Source organism: Pararge aegeria, chromosome 19 (genome assembly GCF_905163445.1).
Source record: "Pararge aegeria chromosome 19, ilParAegt1.1, whole genome shotgun sequence".
Lineage (NCBI taxonomy): Eukaryota > Metazoa > Arthropoda > Insecta > Lepidoptera > Nymphalidae > Pararge > Pararge aegeria.
In genome coordinates this window covers 8,111,185-8,131,530 of record NC_053198.1, presented here as the reverse complement: position 1 = coordinate 8,131,530, position 20,346 = coordinate 8,111,185, and the positions used below count along the sequence as shown (strand labels likewise).

General features: G+C 35.6%; 1 protein-coding gene across 2 annotated transcripts in view; it reads right to left on the bottom strand.

Annotated features, from left to right (window-relative positions):
• The window catches only part of LOC120631956 (zinc finger C2HC domain-containing protein 1C), a 41,530-nt gene extending 22,552 nt beyond the window's left edge, over nucleotides 1–18,978 (bottom strand). The window contains exon 1 of one of the 2 annotated variants that reach the window (XM_039901667.1): nucleotides 18,581–18,978. In XM_039901667.1, the coding sequence (XP_039757601.1) occupies nucleotides 18,581–18,619 (39 nt within the window). In that variant the 5' untranslated portion in view covers nucleotides 18,620–18,978. The remainder of the gene's footprint in view (nucleotides 1–18,580) is intronic. The other variant, XM_039901668.1, reaches the window with a different exon arrangement.
• Between the last annotated feature and the right edge of the window lie 1,368 nt (nucleotides 18,979–20,346).

Here is a 20,346-nt window from a genome sequence, read left to right as displayed (position 1 = left end):
TTGAAATAAAATTATAAATATAACCTAAAATAAACTATTTAAAAACTAAATAAAATCTAAAACGTCCTCGAAACCACCGCAGCGAGGCACAGTTCCCAAGATGCTGGCAGCATTGCCCCTTTGGATGGCCAAACTAATACGTTGGCCAAGCTAACTGCCCGCTCTAGGATCACCGGTAGACTCGATAACCCCCTTCGTGTATAAACAATAAACTTACATCATTAAATTTTTAATTTAAGTCTCATAATATATTGAATCATTTATTTCTCTCCGTATTCATTCTCTTCTGTTCTCTTCTCGAGCGGGTGAAGATCATTATCTACAACCATGTACACCCAATAATAGAATATCATCATAGTAAATAAAAGCTGTATTTGACAGTTTGACAGTTCAAAAATAGGAGTGCTCCGATCGTCACCAAACTTTACAGGATTACTCGCCAGGTCAATCCGGAGATTCCCTGAAAGTTTCATTAAAATAGGTCCAGCCGTTTCGGAGCTTATACGGAACATACCCACACACTTTCTCTTCTATATATATATAGATTGTGACGGAAAATGCGGTAATTTATAAACTAAAAACTGTCGTAGTAGTACCCAAATAAGTATTTTACTGATTTCTTAATACCTATCAGTTTTTATAATACGGTAAAAAAGCGTTATAATAAGGCAATATAGTAAGCAAGTTCTACGAGTATCCCTGGCTCCACATGTTCTACACAGATTACCGCACTCTCCACATATATTAATTCTTATTATTCGAATTTATATTTTATTAGTAACTAGCGTACCCAGCCCGCTTCGCCGAGCTAGATTTTGCTTTATTTTATTTAAAAAATAAACTTACATCATTAAATTTTTAATTTAAGTCTCATAATATATCGAATCATTTATTTCTCTCCGTATTCATTCTCTTCTATTACACACACACTCCCTCACTCTACACATATTATTACTTTTATTATTCGTATTGCACGCCTCAGAAGCGTAGCGTTGAGGTTGTGCTCTACTCTCGACATTTCAAAAAAAGCAGTTTTCTCGAAACTGAAATTGATTTTTTGTTATTTATATTGCACTTACAGGTTAATTTGAGTACACTAATATCAAGTCAAATAATTTGTCAGGCACATAAAATACATTTCAATAACAATTTTTTTGTTTAACATAGTAAATAATAACATTAAACATAATCTTTTCTGGACGTCCGTGTATGGACGGGTGTATGTGGCATCAAAATTGGTCGAAAAAATTATCGTATCGGAATATTTTTTTTTTAATTATCTAAAGTAACACACGACATAATTTCTTAGTTAATATGAGCGTTCAATTCACTGTCGTTAAATTTCCATGTAATTATTCTAGCTAATATTAATTGTAACTTTCAATGTGCAATCATTATGACAATCCCGTGTCTTGTTTACAAAAAATGAATAGTAATTAATATGAGAAAAAAAAATTGTAAAGAGCATTGAAAGTTTCAGTGAAAAAAAATTCAATTTTATTGTGAAAAAAATGAGATTATGAGGCGTGCACTTTTGGATTTTCCAATTTTTTATATTTTACTAGCTGTTGCCCGCGACTTCGTCTGCGTTTGATTTTGTTTTTAAAGTATTCAGTATCGCTAAGCCTTAAATGAGTATAGTTGTATATACATATAACATGTGACTGTCAATTAATTATAGACAAATAATTTGCAATAAAATAAAATTGTGACTTTACTTAAAGATCTAAGCTATTCTATCTCTTAAGTTGGACCAGACTGCTCACGGTGTGCCAATTTAATTTAAAATCGGTTCAGTAGTTTAGGAGTCCATCGCGGACAAACATCGTGACAGGAGATTTATATATATTAAGATTAGCAATTATCAAGTAAAACGCGGTAATATATTAAAAAGGGTTGCGTTACATTGATCGCGACCCATTGGAAGTCTACCTTTCCAAATAACGATCTGAATAACTGAAGAGTCTACAAACTAATGGCCACTTGAGTCAATACTGACTATAGGAAAGTGCTGCAACAAGCTTTCTGCTTACTTTAAAACTGGTTTATTTTAAATAAATTGAATTACGGTTATACTAATATTATAAAGTATCCTATCTATCTATACTATCATATAAAAATATTTTTTTTTTTTTCCGTTTGTAATCTATAGGCTTCGAATGAATTGGACCATTATATCGCCACAAGAAAGCTATACTATGACAAGGTATCATAGGCTAAAAAAAATTGCGCGAAATTTTTTCTTTATAATGAATACGAAATAGCAGCTTTTGTGTTCATTTTATAAGATTGCCGTTAGAAACTAATTGGGTTAAATTAGTATCGCAGTAATAATTTTTATTGAAACCAATACTTTTACCATCAAGGGTATTTATATGCCTAGCAATAAAATAGTTTTTAATTGATTCCAATCAGACATATTTTGAAGTAAAAGTTTTCGCGATTTAAAAAAAAAATACGGACTATACTAAACAATACTTAATTGCAAAAGTTCTGTTGAAATATTACAGCCGATTGTTTTTTACAAGAATGCACAACTTAAAATTATGCTTTAAAAAAAAACAAACGCGGACTAAGTCGCGGGCAGCGGCTAGTTTCATATATTTGTCGTTCTGTCGTTCTTTTTAAGAAGCGTTGATGGCCTAGTGGTAAGAACTTCTGCTTCGCTTTCTTTGGGCTGAGTAAAAACAACAACACGCACCTCTAACTTTTAAAATTATGTTCTTTTAAGTACCTAAAGCGGTAATAGCGCAGAAAAGCGGTTATAGCGAAGTGGGTAGAAGCTCGTCTTTACTTTCACGGGGCCCCGAGTTCGAACCCCAGCACGCCCTCTAACTTTTCTAAGTTATGTGTGTTTTAAGTTATTAAAATATCGAATAAATATCAACGACGAAGGAAAACATACGTGAGGAAACCTGCATGCCTGAGAGTTCTAGATAATATTCTCAAAGGTATAGGAGTCCACCAAACCGCACTGGGCCAGCGTGGTGGACTACGGCCCTAACTCCTTCTCATTGTGGGAGGAAATCCGTGCCCTGTAGTGGGCCGGTAATGGATGAGATGATGAGGTAGCTATCACTTTCTTTAACGGTGAAGGAAAACATCGTGAGGACGATTTTGACGACCTCCGTGGTGTAGCAAGCGCTGGCAACTTTTTTTTTGTGATAATAATAAATAAATATACTACGACAAAACACACATCGCCATCTAGCCCCAATTTAAGCGTAGCTGGTGTTATGGGTCCTAAAATTGCTATGTTTTATAAATAATATACATAAATACTTAGAATATACCTACATATAAACACCCAGACACTGAAAAACATTCATGCAAACATTTTCCAGGAGTGGGAATCGAACCCACGGCATTGGACTCAGAAAGCAGGGTCGCTGCAAACTGCGCCAATCGGCCGTCAAAAATATGTATGTTTCATGTATAGTGTATATTTTATGCGCCCCGCGGCGTTACCCGTGATGAACATTACAATAAAAAAAGCTGTTTGTGTACAGACTTAACACCGCGGGGCGTAAATAAAAATAGTAAATATAAACTTACATAAACCGCTTCACATTTACAATATTATATGTAGATACGAATTGCGCACACTATCTACTCTCACGGGATTGGAATGTGGTGTGTATGGTTCATAAAGGATATGGAGTAACTAGAATGTATTATGTCAGTAAGTATTTACCTACTAGCTATAACCTACAGAGTAGATACATACTGCGGTAGGTTATAGTGCTACTCCGAGTAGTGGCGTGAACAAGATATTCGACTAGGTTAAGCCAATGATTTAAAGTCGAAAAATAGACTTATAAAGACTATAGCGGTGTGAAGTACACGCCACTCCATTATTTTTTTTTAAATAGTGTCCTGTTTTTTTATTATAGTGTGATTAAAGATGTTATATGAATCCATACACTTTTTTAAAAACATAAATTAAAAAAAATATTTTTTTAATTAATGTTTTTAAAAAAAACGGAAAACGTTATCAAAAGTTTTATTATATACCCAACTTATAACTCTAACAAGTGACATTGACGTGTCTTAAAGTGTTATAACTTCAAAATGAAAGTATAACTAACCTATACACTTCTATTCTTTTAACTATAGTAGAACTTTTCTGTAAACAATTTATGAACAAATTTGTTACTACAGCTGTAGGCTTTCCAATTAAAGAAAAAATAGAATAAAAAATGTGTATGTGTTCTTTAGCGTTTTATTTGCTACTGCTTACCTTACTACAATGCACAATAAACGAAGATCACAAATATAAGTATTAATAGACGATTTTCTTTTTAATAAATAACGCAGATATGAATAAAAGACAGATATTCTTAGACAATCTTTCTCACAATTTTCTCTGATGTATAAAATAATAGGACTATGTGTTTGTAGATGAACATAACCGGGCTACCCACCACCATTATCTCTAGTTGAAGTATTTATGGAGTCGCTGATAATGTTTAAACAGCTCTCCAGTCGTGCAGTAAAAAGCTTATCGCGCAACATTACGAAGCGCGTCGGGCGATAACTGCAATGAGGTTACGTTTAAATTATAACTTAATATCAACAGGTTACAGCGCAATGCTTTCACCCTAAAAGTTGTCCGTTAGCATTTACTTAATTTCTTGATGACTTACGTCATTTTTCTGCTTGTGTAACTGATATTTTTAGTCTTAGGTTAAATTAAAAAATTAATTTAACTTGCATATCACACCAGCACGGCTAGCATGGGCAGGAGACAATTATATCCTCGGGGAAAGGATAAAAATGTATCTTCATTAACCCTCAGAGCACTGGTGCACAAGTGGATATAATATATCTCCTATTCCATGTTCCCGTACTTTAGCAGGTGGACCCTTTCATTATATACCTTGTCAGGGGATATAATCGAGGGATATAATGTTTGTCTCCTGCCCGTGCTAGCCCTGCAGCAGGTGTGATTGCTGTCAAAGACTAACTTGTAATGGAATAAAAAAATCATACCAAAAAATGCGGAATCCAATTATTATCGTATGAACAATCCGAAAAAAATATATTTTAGTAAGAATAACTGCTACGAATAACTTGGAACTGGGCTTTGGAATCTCTTGCCTTTGTATCAGGGCATAATTGTTTAGTTTTCAAATGTGTAACTGAGCAGGATCGTAATGCCACCAACGGACCCACTTCGTACATAGGAGATTACTTTGGGTATCTAACTACCTCCTGTGAGGTCGAGAGAACGGAAACCCGGATTCAGAACGAAAAGGTTTTATTACAAATATCAACAATAGTTATTGAGAGTCATCAGGCGGGTTTATCTTAATCACTTATATACTAACACTGTTTAATGTATGTATTATACGGGAGAAGCTAAACAACTAAACCTAGAACTATCCTAGACGCTAGACAAACATTCGACGCCCTTTGTGCATGACCTGATTTAAACCCTCCTATCTGTAAGGTATCGACCGGGTGAACTGGGACAATCGTTTGGTGGGAATTTCGTTGACATATTAGTGGTGGAACAGTTTATGATTACATCGTCATAATTGTCATCGTTGCCAGCGGTTCAATTATTGCAAATAGGAATTTTGCACAAGCAAGCTGGAAAGAGTCAGGAAAAGAAGAAGAAGGAGAAAGTGGTAGCAGTCTAAGATAGTGAGCTAACCTGTTTTTTGCTACATTGTTTATGCAGAATTGTCCCAGAACGCTTAACCGCTTGACGGCAAATCTGTAATCATATAAGTACAGATAAAATTCTAAAATTATAAAGTTAAAGACTTTCCCTGCCGGTGTTCTAACACCTTCTGCTGCGCCAGGGAAGACGTCAAACCAGCCAGTTGACACGTGCCAGAAAAAAAAACATACCTACTCAAACGGCTTAGTTTCACATGACCTAGTTCCAATTCGAATAAGTAAAACAAATTACAAAAACTTGGCAATACGTCACTGCAGTTTTCAGACGAAGAATTCATGCAGATCTACTCGTTTTTATTTCAAATTAGCGAAATGTGTCCAAGGTGACGTGACACTTTATTTATTATATCGACCAGCACTCGACTGCAGTAACATCTGATGCCATATAATAGGTATCGTCAGTGGCGTGCACAGGATTTTTGACCAGGGTTTGCATAAAGCAGGTACATGGCATGAAATGGAAATATTTCCCTCCAATACGACTTATATCAAATAATTTGGGCATTAGAAACGAGAAGAAATATACAAATGTCTTTAAGTTCTGTCGATGGGAAATCAAATACGAAATGAAAAAAAAAGCCTTTCAATGCTCGAAAGTTTAGGGAGTTTTGCTCTAATTTTCTGCGATAATTTATTTGATGGAATGGCGTGTCCATATTAGATGTTATCCATACCATCAGGTCAGTAGGTAGGTAGGTCCATACAATCAGGTAACCTTTTGAAAGGTTTCATAAAAAACAAAACAAAGTTACTTTCTGCGTCCGCAAACTAACCACACGCTGGATTTTAACGAGGTTTTTTTTAAAAAAAATGTCACTATGTGAGACAGTGAGAATATAATTCGTCATACACTAATTTTTTCTAATTTATATCCGTTCTATGCCAGGGTGGTGGGTAATACCTATTTATAATTCTTCTGTATGTGTTTGTCTCCCTAACTCTCCCTGAACAACTGGGCCGATTTGGATGACCGATTTTGTGTGTATATTTCACACAAAATTTTTAGGTTTTCTGGACGGTTTGAAAACACAATTGGACCCGGTAGGTGGCGTTGCTTTACCGGCTCCAATCGAACGACGCCCGCTATTAATTTATGAGGCGAATAAAAAAAAACTATCTGAATCTGAAGTGTTTTCCGGTATACACGCGCGTCGCATTGAGTTTTTTTTTTATATTAATTTAGTTTTCTTAGATTATCTTATTTTATATGCTTATAATTAACAGTTTCGTAAGATACAATTTTTGAAAAAGAAAAGTACAGCCCTGCTTCTGCGATTTGATACATCGGCCAGGCTGTTCTTTCGCATGGAGTGTCATAATTAGGTTTCCAGACTAATTAATTTAACGATGTCACAGTATGTGACACGTAATATTATTGATCGTTAAAACTAGGACAGAAGGTGTGATGACACATTATCTACGAATAGGTAGGCACCCATAGCTATCGGTGGTGTTTTCCATGTATTGTGTGGCTAATGTTTTACCGATGTTTCCGTTGCTTGAATAATATTCCGCGTGGGATGTTTACATGTTCGCAACTCACTGCACGAAGGCTTGGTATCGTATACAATGTTTATGTTTCGGACGTATAAAAACTAATAAGTACGAGTATGTGTCATATAATTTTTACATGTGCGTACCTTTTTAAGGTTTCGTTACCAAAATAGTAAGGACTAACCTCACATGATGCGCCTCGGTTCGTCTATAATAATTTTATATAGCGTTAACCAATAATGTTAAATTTACTTTTAATTCAATAGTTATTAGGATATACCTACTTTGTTGTAATTGTAACAAGTTTTTTTTTATTGAATCGCATAGAGAATCATTGCTTATCATGAAAAATAGCAAATAAATATAACCCTATGTTTATTTCTTAATGTATGTAATCCGTAAAAAACGTGATTCTCGAGTATGTATCTAGAAAAACGCATAATAAGTGCACCGTTAGGTAACCATGTAACTTTAGTCATTTTAACTCTCGCCTTGTCCTATTTTGTTAATCAGCAATCTTCGTATCAAAACCTGCGCCCTCTAGTTACACTGGCTCTCAATACGTAACAGTTGCAAAAATAGCTATTTTAATCAATACTACCCAGTGTTGCTACGTGACCGTGGTGGCACGTCTTTGACCAGACCAGACCTGACCTGATCAGACCAGAGCAAATCCGGAAATTATAAATTCCCAAAGAGTCCCCGCCGGGGATCGAAACCAGGATCTCAGCTCGGAAGACCACAGCGCTCACCACTACATCAGGAAAGTCGGCAAAATGTATTGTATTAATACGATAAAGAGTTGTTTAGTCTCAACAGTTCGGTTCACTGACCGATAGTTCGTTATCTGGTCGTAAAGTTTCGAAAGACGGCACGCTTGGTGACTAATGGCGAAAGTGAAATTGGAAAAGAGTAGTGTTGCCCAAATGCAAGAACAAGACGAGACTTAGCCAGTCTTGGTCTTGGTCTTGCGCCAATACACCTGGTCTTGGTCTTGGTCTTGGTCTTGCGCTCCCAGTCTTGGTCTTGGTCTTGGTCTTGCAGCAAGAGTCTTGCAAGTCTTGCAATTACCTATTAGTCTATTACTATTTATTAAAGTTTACTTTAAATCTTAGAAAAACGTATTAGAATTGGAACATTGTGAGCTTGAATTAACATAGCCATAGTAAAGATCAAGCAGATTAATAAATAACTGAAGATTTGATAAGAAATTCGAAAAATCAACTGACCTATATGTCGTTTTCCATGGAAGTAACTGTTTCTTAATAAACATTTATGATTTATAAGCTTACATTTGCTAAAACATGTAAAAAAACAAATTAATTACAATAACTTGACTGTATTTTAAAGAACAATACTTATCTGTCTAGAATGAGATTGAACCCTCAACTTATAAGAAATTTAATAAAAGAGTTTTACGATTTATCATTTATTTGAATAAAAAATAAAATACAACACAAATCAACAGCTTTATCATTAGGTTATGATACTTTATATCAATTCTTTTGACCAAGAATTAATACAAAGTAACCATCTGGCTGACTCATCACTTAACCTATTTCTATGTTTTCTAATTACTAATGATGCTTTAGAAAATAACCTCTCAGCAGGTACTGAAGTTGCAGGTATTGAGAGAAAATCACGGGCCATTTTCGATAAAATCGGATACTCTGTCTCATGCGTCCTCCACCAATCTAAAATCACCAATCTGAAACTTATTTATTCTTTGGAACACCTGTAGGTACTCTTAAAATTCGAAATTATTTTGCATGAATAGTGTCAAATGTTATGATTTCGGCGCGGCGGCAACGATTGTTTTAGATTTCAAAAGAAGCCGCCGGCGCGTGTATCATAACCATGTACTTCCGAAAAGCGGCAAATTTCTTTGAGAAGTAAGTACAAAACCTTTGATGCCGCATTATCAAAGTGCCGATGGTTAAAACATAACTATGCATGCACTCAGTTTGATTTTAATAGATATTTTTTTATTCGCTATGTTTATGGTATTAGTCGTAATGCGCATAGGTCCAGTTTTTCATATTCTTTGATATAGTTTTTTGCGTCTCATAGAATTCCTAAGCGTACCTACCTACCTATACACCGAACTGTTACACCTAACTACTCCGTGAAATAGCGCTAAGTCCTAGCTGCAAGACGCAAGAGTCTTGCAGGCTATGTCTTGTTCTTGCTCAAGTCTTGCACGGTCAGTCTTGGTCTTGGTCTTGCTAAAAATACGCGGTCTTGTTCTTGGTCTTGGTCTTGCAAAAACGCAAGAACAAGACCAAGACTGCAAGACCAAGACTGAATTTGGGCAACACTAGAAAAGAGGACCCCTCACACCATTGCCGATCGGTTATTATTTGATGCAGTCACATTATCTGTTTCTTCTTTCACTTGGCGACTGTTAATTAAGTTAACATAAATTAAGTCTCTCAGTTTTTTGTTGAAATAGTAGATATGAAAAAGCCACATTTATACTATAAATGTGAAAGTGGGCCTGTTTGTTTTTGTTTACCTCATCATATCAACCTATTACCGGCCGTCTACAGAGCATGAGAAGAGTTTAGTCCGTAGTCCACCACACTGACCCCGCGACAGAGAACTTTCAGGCATGCACGTTTTCTCACAATGTTTTTCTTCAGCGTTGAAGCAATTGATATTTTATTACTTTAAAACGCACATAACTCGAAAAAGTTAGAGTTAGAGAAAGCTGGGATTCGAACTTGGCGAAAGTGAACCCGAAGCGCAACCACTAGGTTATAAGCGCTTCTTCTTTCTTTATTGCCTATGTTAAGCTTAACCACGATAACAACCTCGACTAAAACTTTGTACAGAGATAGCTTTTATCTGGAAGACCAAATTTTTATCCCGGAAAAATAAACGTCTAGCGTAGGATTACCAAACACTTTTAAATCAATGCCTTTGGTCGAAGACAAGGGAAACATATAGTTAGTAAGCATATTTCATAATTCCTCTTTGAAATATAATTATACTAACAAATAGACATGACAAGGAATTTTGAAAAGAGAAATTAAAGGTTTATGTTGTAATAAATTCGCCGAAAACACTCGCCGGGGGATATGGCCGTACCAGTGACGTCATAGACAAATAAGAGCCTTAGTAAGTCCTTGGTCCATAGCTAAAGATTATTTATTTCAGTATTGATAACAAAAAAACTTAGCAACTGATAGTTTAAAATTACAATATACTTGATATACGCAGAGATTTTCGAAGTTCAAGCGACATAATTACGTTTATGTAGACGTGACGTCATAATTTTGAATTCATCGTTTCACCTGACATGGCGGAGCGCTAGATTTTGCCGTTTTATTTGTTGAAAGTAAACACACACTCACTTAGAATATAAATAAAAATACGTTTTCATAATACTTGAATCATATATCATTAGTTCATACAATATTTTTTGTTATTTATTACTATCATCATGCCTATATCTTCATAGCATAACTAATATATTTCAGGAAAATATTAAGTAGGTAATAAATGGAGTGAAAATATTAAATAGATATGTAATGAAGGTAATGTTCGGCTCAACGCTTGGAGCTTAGAGATAGGACAACTTTTATCACGGGAAAGTAAAAGGTACCTACGGATTCATAATAACATCTGTTCTGTACGAGATGTATGTTTGGCACAAAAGCTGAACGAATCTTAACTAAATGTAGTACTGAGAGAGGTTGCATACTGGCGACGGGCAAAGAATAAAATAAATAAAATAAGTGAAAAATCCATTTATTTCTCATCACAAATATATAAAATTTACATTGATTTTAAATTCTATTTTTACAAAATATACTGAAAAATACCAAACGGTTACACCACCTTCGATTTGCCGACGGACAATGAAACTTTAAATATGTTTAACTAGCTGTTGACCGTGTACTTCCACTGCGTTTATAACGGTTGCTTACAACTTGTTGTGTCAACTCTATGCCACAAATAAAGTTGATTGCTTAGTTAGGGCGTGAAGCAAAAGAACAAACAAACAAACAAATTTACAAATAATTTTAATAAACAAACAAACAAATAATATTAGTAAGGAAGTAAGAATTAACGGTAGGGTTTTAAATTCTATTAACACAGTAATTGTTATATTAATATTAGCGCTCAGAGCATCAAACACTTATTTATCCCCATCAAGAATTCTATTTCTGTTAAGGCAAATAAGTACTTAGGTGACGTCAATAAAACCAGTACAGATGTAACCAGCGAGGTTCCGTTGGCTGGTTGGAATACTGAGCGCAACGGTCGAGGTCAAGGTTCGCTTACCAGACTAAAGCTCCGTTCAAACTGAGGCGCCAACCGCGCGGGACGCGGGACATAAATTGCTTGTGCCGATTAGCGTCCCTTTTATATATTCAATCTATTGTTACAGTAAATTTATAAAGTGGGTAAATAATTAAACTTTTGATAACTATAAATTCATATTTGCCAGATATTTAAATAAATAGTTAATAAATAGTTTTCAAGAAACAATTAAAATTATATTCGATTAACAACCAATGTTCATGACATTGAGTTGGTGGATATTTTGATATAAATATGATTGCATTATCGATGCACCTAAGTCAGTGGCGTGCATAGAGGGTTTGCACAGGGTATGCAGATGACATAAAATAAGGGAAATATCCAGTACGAGTTATAAAAAACTTAAGGATAGGCTTTGTAAGAGTTATAAAAAGCCTACTTAAATATTTATAACCCGTACTGGAGATTTTCTTCATTTTATATCATCTGCATACCCTGCGCATACCCTCTATGCACGCCACTGACTTTAGTCCTACATGGACTCGACGATGCAAAGATACCTCCCGGTGTCTTAGTCGTTTATAACTTGATAAGTTGAAGGGCCTTTGATGTACTTAAGCAAGTAAAATAAAATAACTTGTAATACAAATTCAAACTGGGGCGAATAGTCATTCAATAGAGACGAAATTAAGGCAGCATGGCGCGTCTGTTGCTGCCGAGCTTTTATTTTGATCTCGCAGGTAAACTACCTTTAATATGTATAGCATACTCATCTGGAATATAGTGATTCTTCTCTTGATGCTCTTAAACCAACAAATTTCTTCGAAATCAAGTGACATATTTCTTTATTCAGGAATCAAGAATAATACGCGGGAAGTCGGGCCAATTTGAGAGGCTTAAGCGAGCGAGCGAATTGCTCTAAATTGCGTGCCGAGTCCCGCGTGGCATTCGCCTCAGTTTGAATAGAGCTTTAAATCATAAGTTAATGGAAGAATACATCTCTTTTACACTCACTGTGAAATTTATAAGTGTAATTGAGATGGAGATAAGCTAAGGCAATTGTTGCGTTTGAAAAACGACCGTTGATGATTCATACAACAGTTTCAAATAAGCCGAAACATATTGCTGACTTAATGTAATAAGGACTTTTGGAGTGTAATATTAAAGTTTAGTATTGAATGTCATCATTTAATTTGTTTATATTTCATTATCAAGTTAAATTAATTAGTGTAATACATCAGAGTACACATAAGCTGTTATACGATAAAATGTTAAATAGTTTTGTTGCTTTGCTATTATTAAAACAATTGTGTGAAATGGGCATCGTCTTTAGAATATTTAGAAATGTCCACCTAGCTTTACTTCTGTCTAATGGGATTTTTTTGCCACAGCTTACACGGAAAGTGATATCAGCAATCAATCTACCTAGACCCCTTAAATACAAGAATGCTATCTCTAGCTTAAAAAGTCAAAGTCAAATATTTCTTTATTCAAATAGGCACATAGATGGCGCTTTCGATGCGTACATTACATGTAAAATATGACATAGGAGTGAGTTGATGGCGATAAATAAATTCGTCAACTTAAAACCAAAGCTACGTTCCAAACGCGCCCTGGTCTAAGAAGAAGCCCACAACAAACATAGCCGGTTGTTATTTTTTTTTTCGTTATCACCATCTCACATTGTCATTTAAAAAGTATTAAAGAAGCAACCTGGTTAGAGCAATAATTTATACCCAAGCATTTTTATCGTTAAAATAGTCCTTAATACTATAATAGGACTTTTCTATAAGCTTACGTTTAATACAAACTGAACTTTTTCAGAGACATCTCCAAGATAAACTGGTAATTTATTGTAAAATAGTATACAATTTCCTTTAAATGAATTACTTATTTTATGTAGTCTAGTATATTGCACTGCAAGTTTATTTTTGCTTCTAATGTTCAAACTGTTGCAGTCACAGTTTCTATTAAATTTAGATATATTTTAGTGAACATTTAAATTTTCAAATATGTATTGGCTAAAAACTGTCATTATTTAACATCTTTAAATTTATCTCTCAAATATTTTACATTTGGAATTTTTAGCTTCACGGCTTGGAAAGTTTGTGCATAATACGGCTGAAAGTGAAGTGTACACTAGATAGACAACAGACAGACAATCAGAAACGAAATAATCAGAATGTCTAATACTAATATCGAAATCGTTCTCCTTTAGATTAATTAATATTCTGTAAATTGCTAAGTGAAAAAGATTTCGCGGAGTCGAGAATCTGCCCCTTTTTCAAGGCTGTTAAAAGTTAAAGCTACTATGGGTTTCTTGTTTGACTTCAGAATAAAAAGCTTGAAGATTTGTAACTTGGTATTCTCGAGCGTAGTATATTATTAAGTGAATAAATAAAAAGCTATTTCTTTTGTCGATCAAGGTCTAAGTGACCTAGATATGCCTTATAGGTTACCAAGGTACTTACTTATTCTTTATGTAAATCTAACGAAGTTTTATATTTGGGAAAGATGTGAATACACAATAATATTTATATCCATTTTATTTCATTAGCTAGATCGTCCGAGTAATCATCATCACTTCAACTTGTTGACTTCCACTGCTGGACATAGGTTTATTGCAGGGCGTTCCAAACTCCAAGATCCTAGGCCGCTTGTTTACAGCGGCTCCTAGGAGCACTACGGCGACACGTTTGATGTCGTTTGTCGACCTAGTTGGGGGTCTCGATTCCAAAACCTTGGGACCCAACGTCCATCGGTCCGCCGAGCTATGTGCCCCGCCCATTGCCACTTTAGCTTCACGACTCGTTGAGCTAAGTCAGTATCTCTAGTTCTTCTAAGGTCATCCGAGAGCAGCTGAATTTTTTACCCTCGTGAGGAACAGACAGGACTAAGTTTGTTGATTGCCTTCGCCCTTCGCTAGTCAGATATTCAATAAATGCAAAAGCTTAGGCCCACTATAGGGGACAGGTCTGCTCTCAGAATGAGAAGGGTTAAGCCGTAGTCCACCTCCCAAGTGTGGATTGGTAGACTTCACACACCTTTGAGAACTTCATGGAGAACTGTCAGGCATGCAGGTTTCCCCACGATGTTTTCCTTAACCGTTAAAGCAATTGATAATTTTTTTTCACATAACTCCGAAAAGTTAGTTATTGAACTCGGTCACTACTTTGGCCGGCCGACTGGCGCAATGGGCAGCGATCCTGCTTTTTGAGTCCAAGACCGTGGGTTCGATTCCCACAACTGAAGAATGTTTGTGTGATGAACATGAATGTTTTTCAATATCTGGGTGTTCATCTGTATCTTATAAGTATTTACGTATATCTATATATATACAAGATAAAGTGTGTGGGTATGTTCCGTATAGGCTCCGAAACGGCTGGACCGATTTCAATGAAACTTTCAGGGAATCTCCGGATTGACCTGGCGAGTAATCCTGTAAGAGTTTGGTGATGATCGGAGCACTCCTATGTTTGAACTGTCAAACTGTCAAATACAGCTTTTATTTACTATGATGATATTCTATTGTTGGGTGTACTTACATGGGTGTAGATAATGATCTTCACCCGCTCGAGAAGAGAATAGAAGAGAATGAATACGGAGAGAAATAAATAAATTAAAAATTAAATGATGTACTCGTAAGTTTATTGTTTAAATAAAGTAAAGCAAAATCTAGCCCGGCGAAGCGGGCTGGGTACGCAGTTATTCATAAAAATATTCATCAGACGTCTTAGTACCCATAACACAAGCTACGCTTACTTTGGGGCTGGATTGCGATGTGTGTATTGTCGTAGTATATTTATTTATTATTCACTAGGCTGGAAGACTATTATCTAATCAAAAGGACTCAATCTTCAATCAAGCACATAACTGGTTTGAAAAGTAGGTTCTACTGATAAGAAACTCAGCAAGTGTGCTTCTCAAAAGTTAAAAGGTTATTTACGGTTCAATCATGTGCCACCGGCAAATATTTAGGAACCGCTGTTTTAACATTAAGCTCATACTCGTCCCTTCGTACATAAGTTACTTATGTATCTTATGCCTTCTATAAATGTGGGAAGTCGGGTAATGGGTCATTTCGAGCACGTAAGAAAGGAAACACCGTCGAATTATTGTGATACCGGCTTGCCAAACAGCGATATCAATGTAGCTAGCCAGTTAGGTATTAACCCAGTTATAAAACTTATTCACCTAAGTTACTGATTTAAATATGAGAATGAGAATGGCTTAAAGGCAGCGACTTTAAAACAGCCAATCCTACTAATATTAAGGAGGGATCGATCGGTGGATGTTTGTTACTCTTTCACGCAAAACAACAGAACAAATTTGACAGAATTTTGGAATAGAGATAGATTATATTCTAGATTAAGACAAAGGCTTTTTATCCCGGGAAAATGTATGGTTTTCGTAGGATTCATGAGAAACTGGTTTTAAATACAAACAATAGTATTTACTGAACATTAAGTTTTGGTTGAGAATTCATCCACATATAATTCGGGATATTTATCGGGATGAAAATAATTTTATTTTTATTTTTTAAGAGGCAAGTTCTGTACCTTTCCTAAAAATCACAGCAGTGCTTCAGCCAAACATAGGTAACAAAGAAACACACATGTTAGCATTTATAATGTTAAGTATAAAGTAAGTAGGTATGGATGCCTGCTAAATCAAATTCACTGTCTAGAACTACCAGTTTGCTAATCCTATGTACCTATATATATAAACTGGAAAGAAGGAGAACAACAATCTATTGCAACGTCTTTTTTCTACCTAACGCGTCAACGAATCTCAATCCTTCGCATTAACATTCGAATTATGGCTATTGGGAACCCTACTAACGCAAAAGTTACATAAAGAATAGAAAAACTTTATTGCAACACAACACAATAGGAAAAACACAAGGAAAACAGTAATAGTACTTAGTGCTAGGGTGCAATAGAGTTACCAAATACAATTTTAAAAGTGGTGGGGATTGAAGAGTTGGCGGGGATGTAATAAAAAGTGAACTTGCCAAGAAGCAAGTCCAATGAAGATACTATGGGATATATCGTTTCCATCCCATCAACTAGGTTTTATCAAGTTGAGAAAAAAGCTTTTACCTCGCAGAGGACGAATACCGGTGGTATGACTGTGTGTAGGAGCTCGACTTTACTTTCGGGGACCGAGTTCGAAACCACGGCACGGCACGCACCTCTAACTTTTCTAGGTAATTAAAATATCACTCGCTTCAACGTTGAAGGAAAACATCGTGAGGAAACCTGCATGCCTGAGAGTTCTCGATACTGTTCTCAAAGGTATCCACCAATCCACACTAGGCCAGCGTGGTGTACAGCGGCCGTAACCCCTTCTCATTGAGGGAAGGAACCCGTGCCGTGAGATATGATTATGATGAGATGACTCTCTTGGTGCTTGTTCAGTTCTTATTTTTAACCAACGTACAAAAAACAAACAAGAATCTTTATACAAGATAGATAGATATCGGTGCCAAGTAAAATGTTGAAAATTACTGGTACTTTCCTTGATACTATATAAAAAGGAATACGAAGTTTATGATCTATACATAGTTACTTTGTTTCTGTATGGATGAATTAAATCGATTTTTGGCGACGATGCCCCGGGTTCGATTCCCGGTAGGGACAATTTGAGATTTTTTAATTTATGGTGTTTGTTTTATTTATTTGAGTTTTTACTGGTCTAGTCGGGTGGAAGGATACGGCCGTGGCTAGTTACCATGCCGCTAAGCGATTTAGCGTTCCGATACGATGTTGCGTAGAAATCGATTAGGGGGATGGGAATAAATATAAGTGACAGACGTCCTAACAGGTTAGCCCGCTATCATCTTAGACTGTATCATCACTTACCACCAGGTGAGATTCAAGGGCTAGCTTGTAGGGAAAAATTCGATCATTAATATCGCAAAGCCGATAAGATAATACTTATATATCGTGATCCCATATCTAGGATAGCTATATAAATATTAATACATTCTCGAACAATATTTAATTTAAATTAGCAACAATATTTGCAAGACTAGTTAATTTGTGGCAAAACATGTACGGGACTTCATGAATATTTTCTATGTTGGTACCCGTGTTTGGCACATAAATTATCGGCTTATTCTATTCTAACATTGTAAGGATACAATGATATTAAGTGGCACAAAACTCATTTTAATTGAACGCTAATTTACCTATCACCTTTATTAATTATATCATGGATATTTAAAATTATCCTCCTCACTGACCTAGGTAGACATCTGCAGTAAAATTGGGGTGCCTACCTATGCAGTCGTTCACATTTTTATCGATTTTTCAGCCTCCCGGGATCCTGTCGGCACGCTGAAAGCTAGGTATAGGATAGGTGTCTATTCTGCGAACTTAATTTGAAATTAAAGACTCTGCACCTTCAGATAATAAATATTAAATCAGACAGAATCATAAGGTGAAGGAGTCGTAAAACATCGTACCCGATTTTAGGCCATTTGCTTTTTAAACTGTCTTATTTTAGTAATAAAACATCAAAATCTATATATTTATGCTGCAAACTTAGTTAAAAATTAAACTTTAAAGAATCTACACCTTCAGATTATAAATATTAATTCAGATAGGATCGCAAGGTGTAGGTAGGAGTCCTGAAACATCCTATCTGGTTTTTAGTCCTCTAGCTTTTTAGATTGTCTTATTTGAGCATTAAAAACATTAAAATCTATTTATCTATGCTGCGAACTTAATTTAAAATTAGACTTTAAAGGTTCTCTGCACCTTCAGATCATAAATATTAAATCAGTTGAAGGAATCCTGAAACATCCTATCCGGCTGTTAGGCGTTTACCTTTAAGGTTGTCCTATTTTAGCAATAAAAACAATAAAGGTAACTGTTGTTGTTTATTAATAAACCTAAAAAACAGACGGATGCAGAGAAACACATGCAGTCTTCTTGCAATAGATACTAAGGTAAATATCATGTTATCGTCGATATGAATCGAAGTAAAGATAAAGATATTCAATAGTATTGCAATCTTATTTCACTTTTATTCATTCTTAAAATTTTATAGGTATGTCCTTTGATTTTATGTAACCTTTGAAAGCGGCATCGCTCTGCGAATTATTAGTTATTTTGCACATTACCTGCATTTGAAGAAGTCTCGAGCCTCCATTCTTCTCCATCCTTGCGATCTTGATTGTTAAAAATATCACTTAAATATTGGAAGACACGTCAACAATTCACTATCAAATACGAAATATAAGTAAACAGTCCTAACAAAATTGAGTAAACATTACACGCGATTTATTTATCGATAAAACGACACATATTTCACAAAATTTGACACAAAATATTTGACTTTACAAGTCAATTTTACCGCGATAAGCTCAATTCTAATTTTGAATGCGATTACGGATATTTTTTAAAATTTTTGCTAGCGTAAGTCATGCAGCCGTACAGCCGTTATGAATGAGATCGGTGTAGCGATTAAACAAAACAAGCTAGTGGTCGCCGGGAGACTCGGCACAATGCTGGGGCAAATTACCGAGAGATGGCGGGGCGTGCTGCCTGCATGGCTTTGCGCTGAGTAATCGAATAGGTATCATATACCTAGGTAGGTATATGATACCTATTCGATATATGCAAGTTTCAACCTTACAATTGACGCTCTATATTGGCTTTGGATAAATTACGTTGCCTGTAATAACAAACAAAGTCCCTTTGCAGCACCTACATTAAAAATAATTTTATAGGCAGCAAGGCCTCGAGTAGCTAACTACTTACTATAATATATAATATACAAATTTCTTCGAAAAATTGGAAAATAAAAAAATGTTGGAAACGTTACTCTTTCTGCAGCGGTCATTTACAAAGTATATTTTACCTACTTAACGTAATGTAGTGATTACGATTTATCTTGCATCAACGAAACATCTGCAATGCTCTCCGCATTGAGGGTATGTAACCGATGAATGAACTGACAATGGTAATGAAATGAAAATGACAATGAACCGAGGATTTAAGCATTTTTACAAAAAGTGTATTTATATTAACATAAACGCATCAGCATTCTAATTGTTTTATAATTGACAAGGGTCATTGTACAGAGCGCTATTTTCCTAAATTGATGAGGTACTACGGGATAGCTTAGCTTTTCTCTACCAACTTTTTTATTTGAATCGGTTCATACTTACATTCATGGATTACTGCGTACAACCAAACACCACAGAAATAAGAACATACAGAAACCGCGTTAACAACAAGGGAAAATTGAAGCATCAAAGACCACTCCACTTTTTTTTTTAGCCCTTGACAGCAATCTCACCTGGTGGTAAGTGATGATGCAGTTTAAGATGGTAGAGTGCTAACCTGTTAGGGAGTATGGTAGTCATACCCCTAATCGGTTTGTACGCGACATCGCACCGGAACACTAAATCGCTTAGCGGCACGCCTTGTCGGTAGGGTGGTAACTAGCCACGGTGAAAGCCTCCCACCAGACCAGACCTGAGTAAATTCAGAAATTATTTATTCCCAAATTGGCCCAGCCGGGAATCAACCACGGTACCTTCTGCTAAAACTTTAAAACTTTAGTAGTGTTTCTCGAACAGGCGGCTAGTCACTCCACACCATTTAGCAGTTGACAGTAATTATTTGACCTCTAAATTTCTACATGATTACCATAAAATGGGAAAATGGTAAAACAGTTTGTGAGCAAGCAACATTCCGCGTGTGTTAAGTGCGACTTGCGCGGAGTGTTTTTACTGTTTTTCGACAACATGCACTGCAAGCAATTATGGCTGAATTTCAGTCTGTATGTTCTTAATTCTTTGTCAAGCACATAAAAGCTTGATAATTGTAAGCTTTTTTATAGAAACATCATTATAATTATTATTTACTAGCCCCTAGAGGG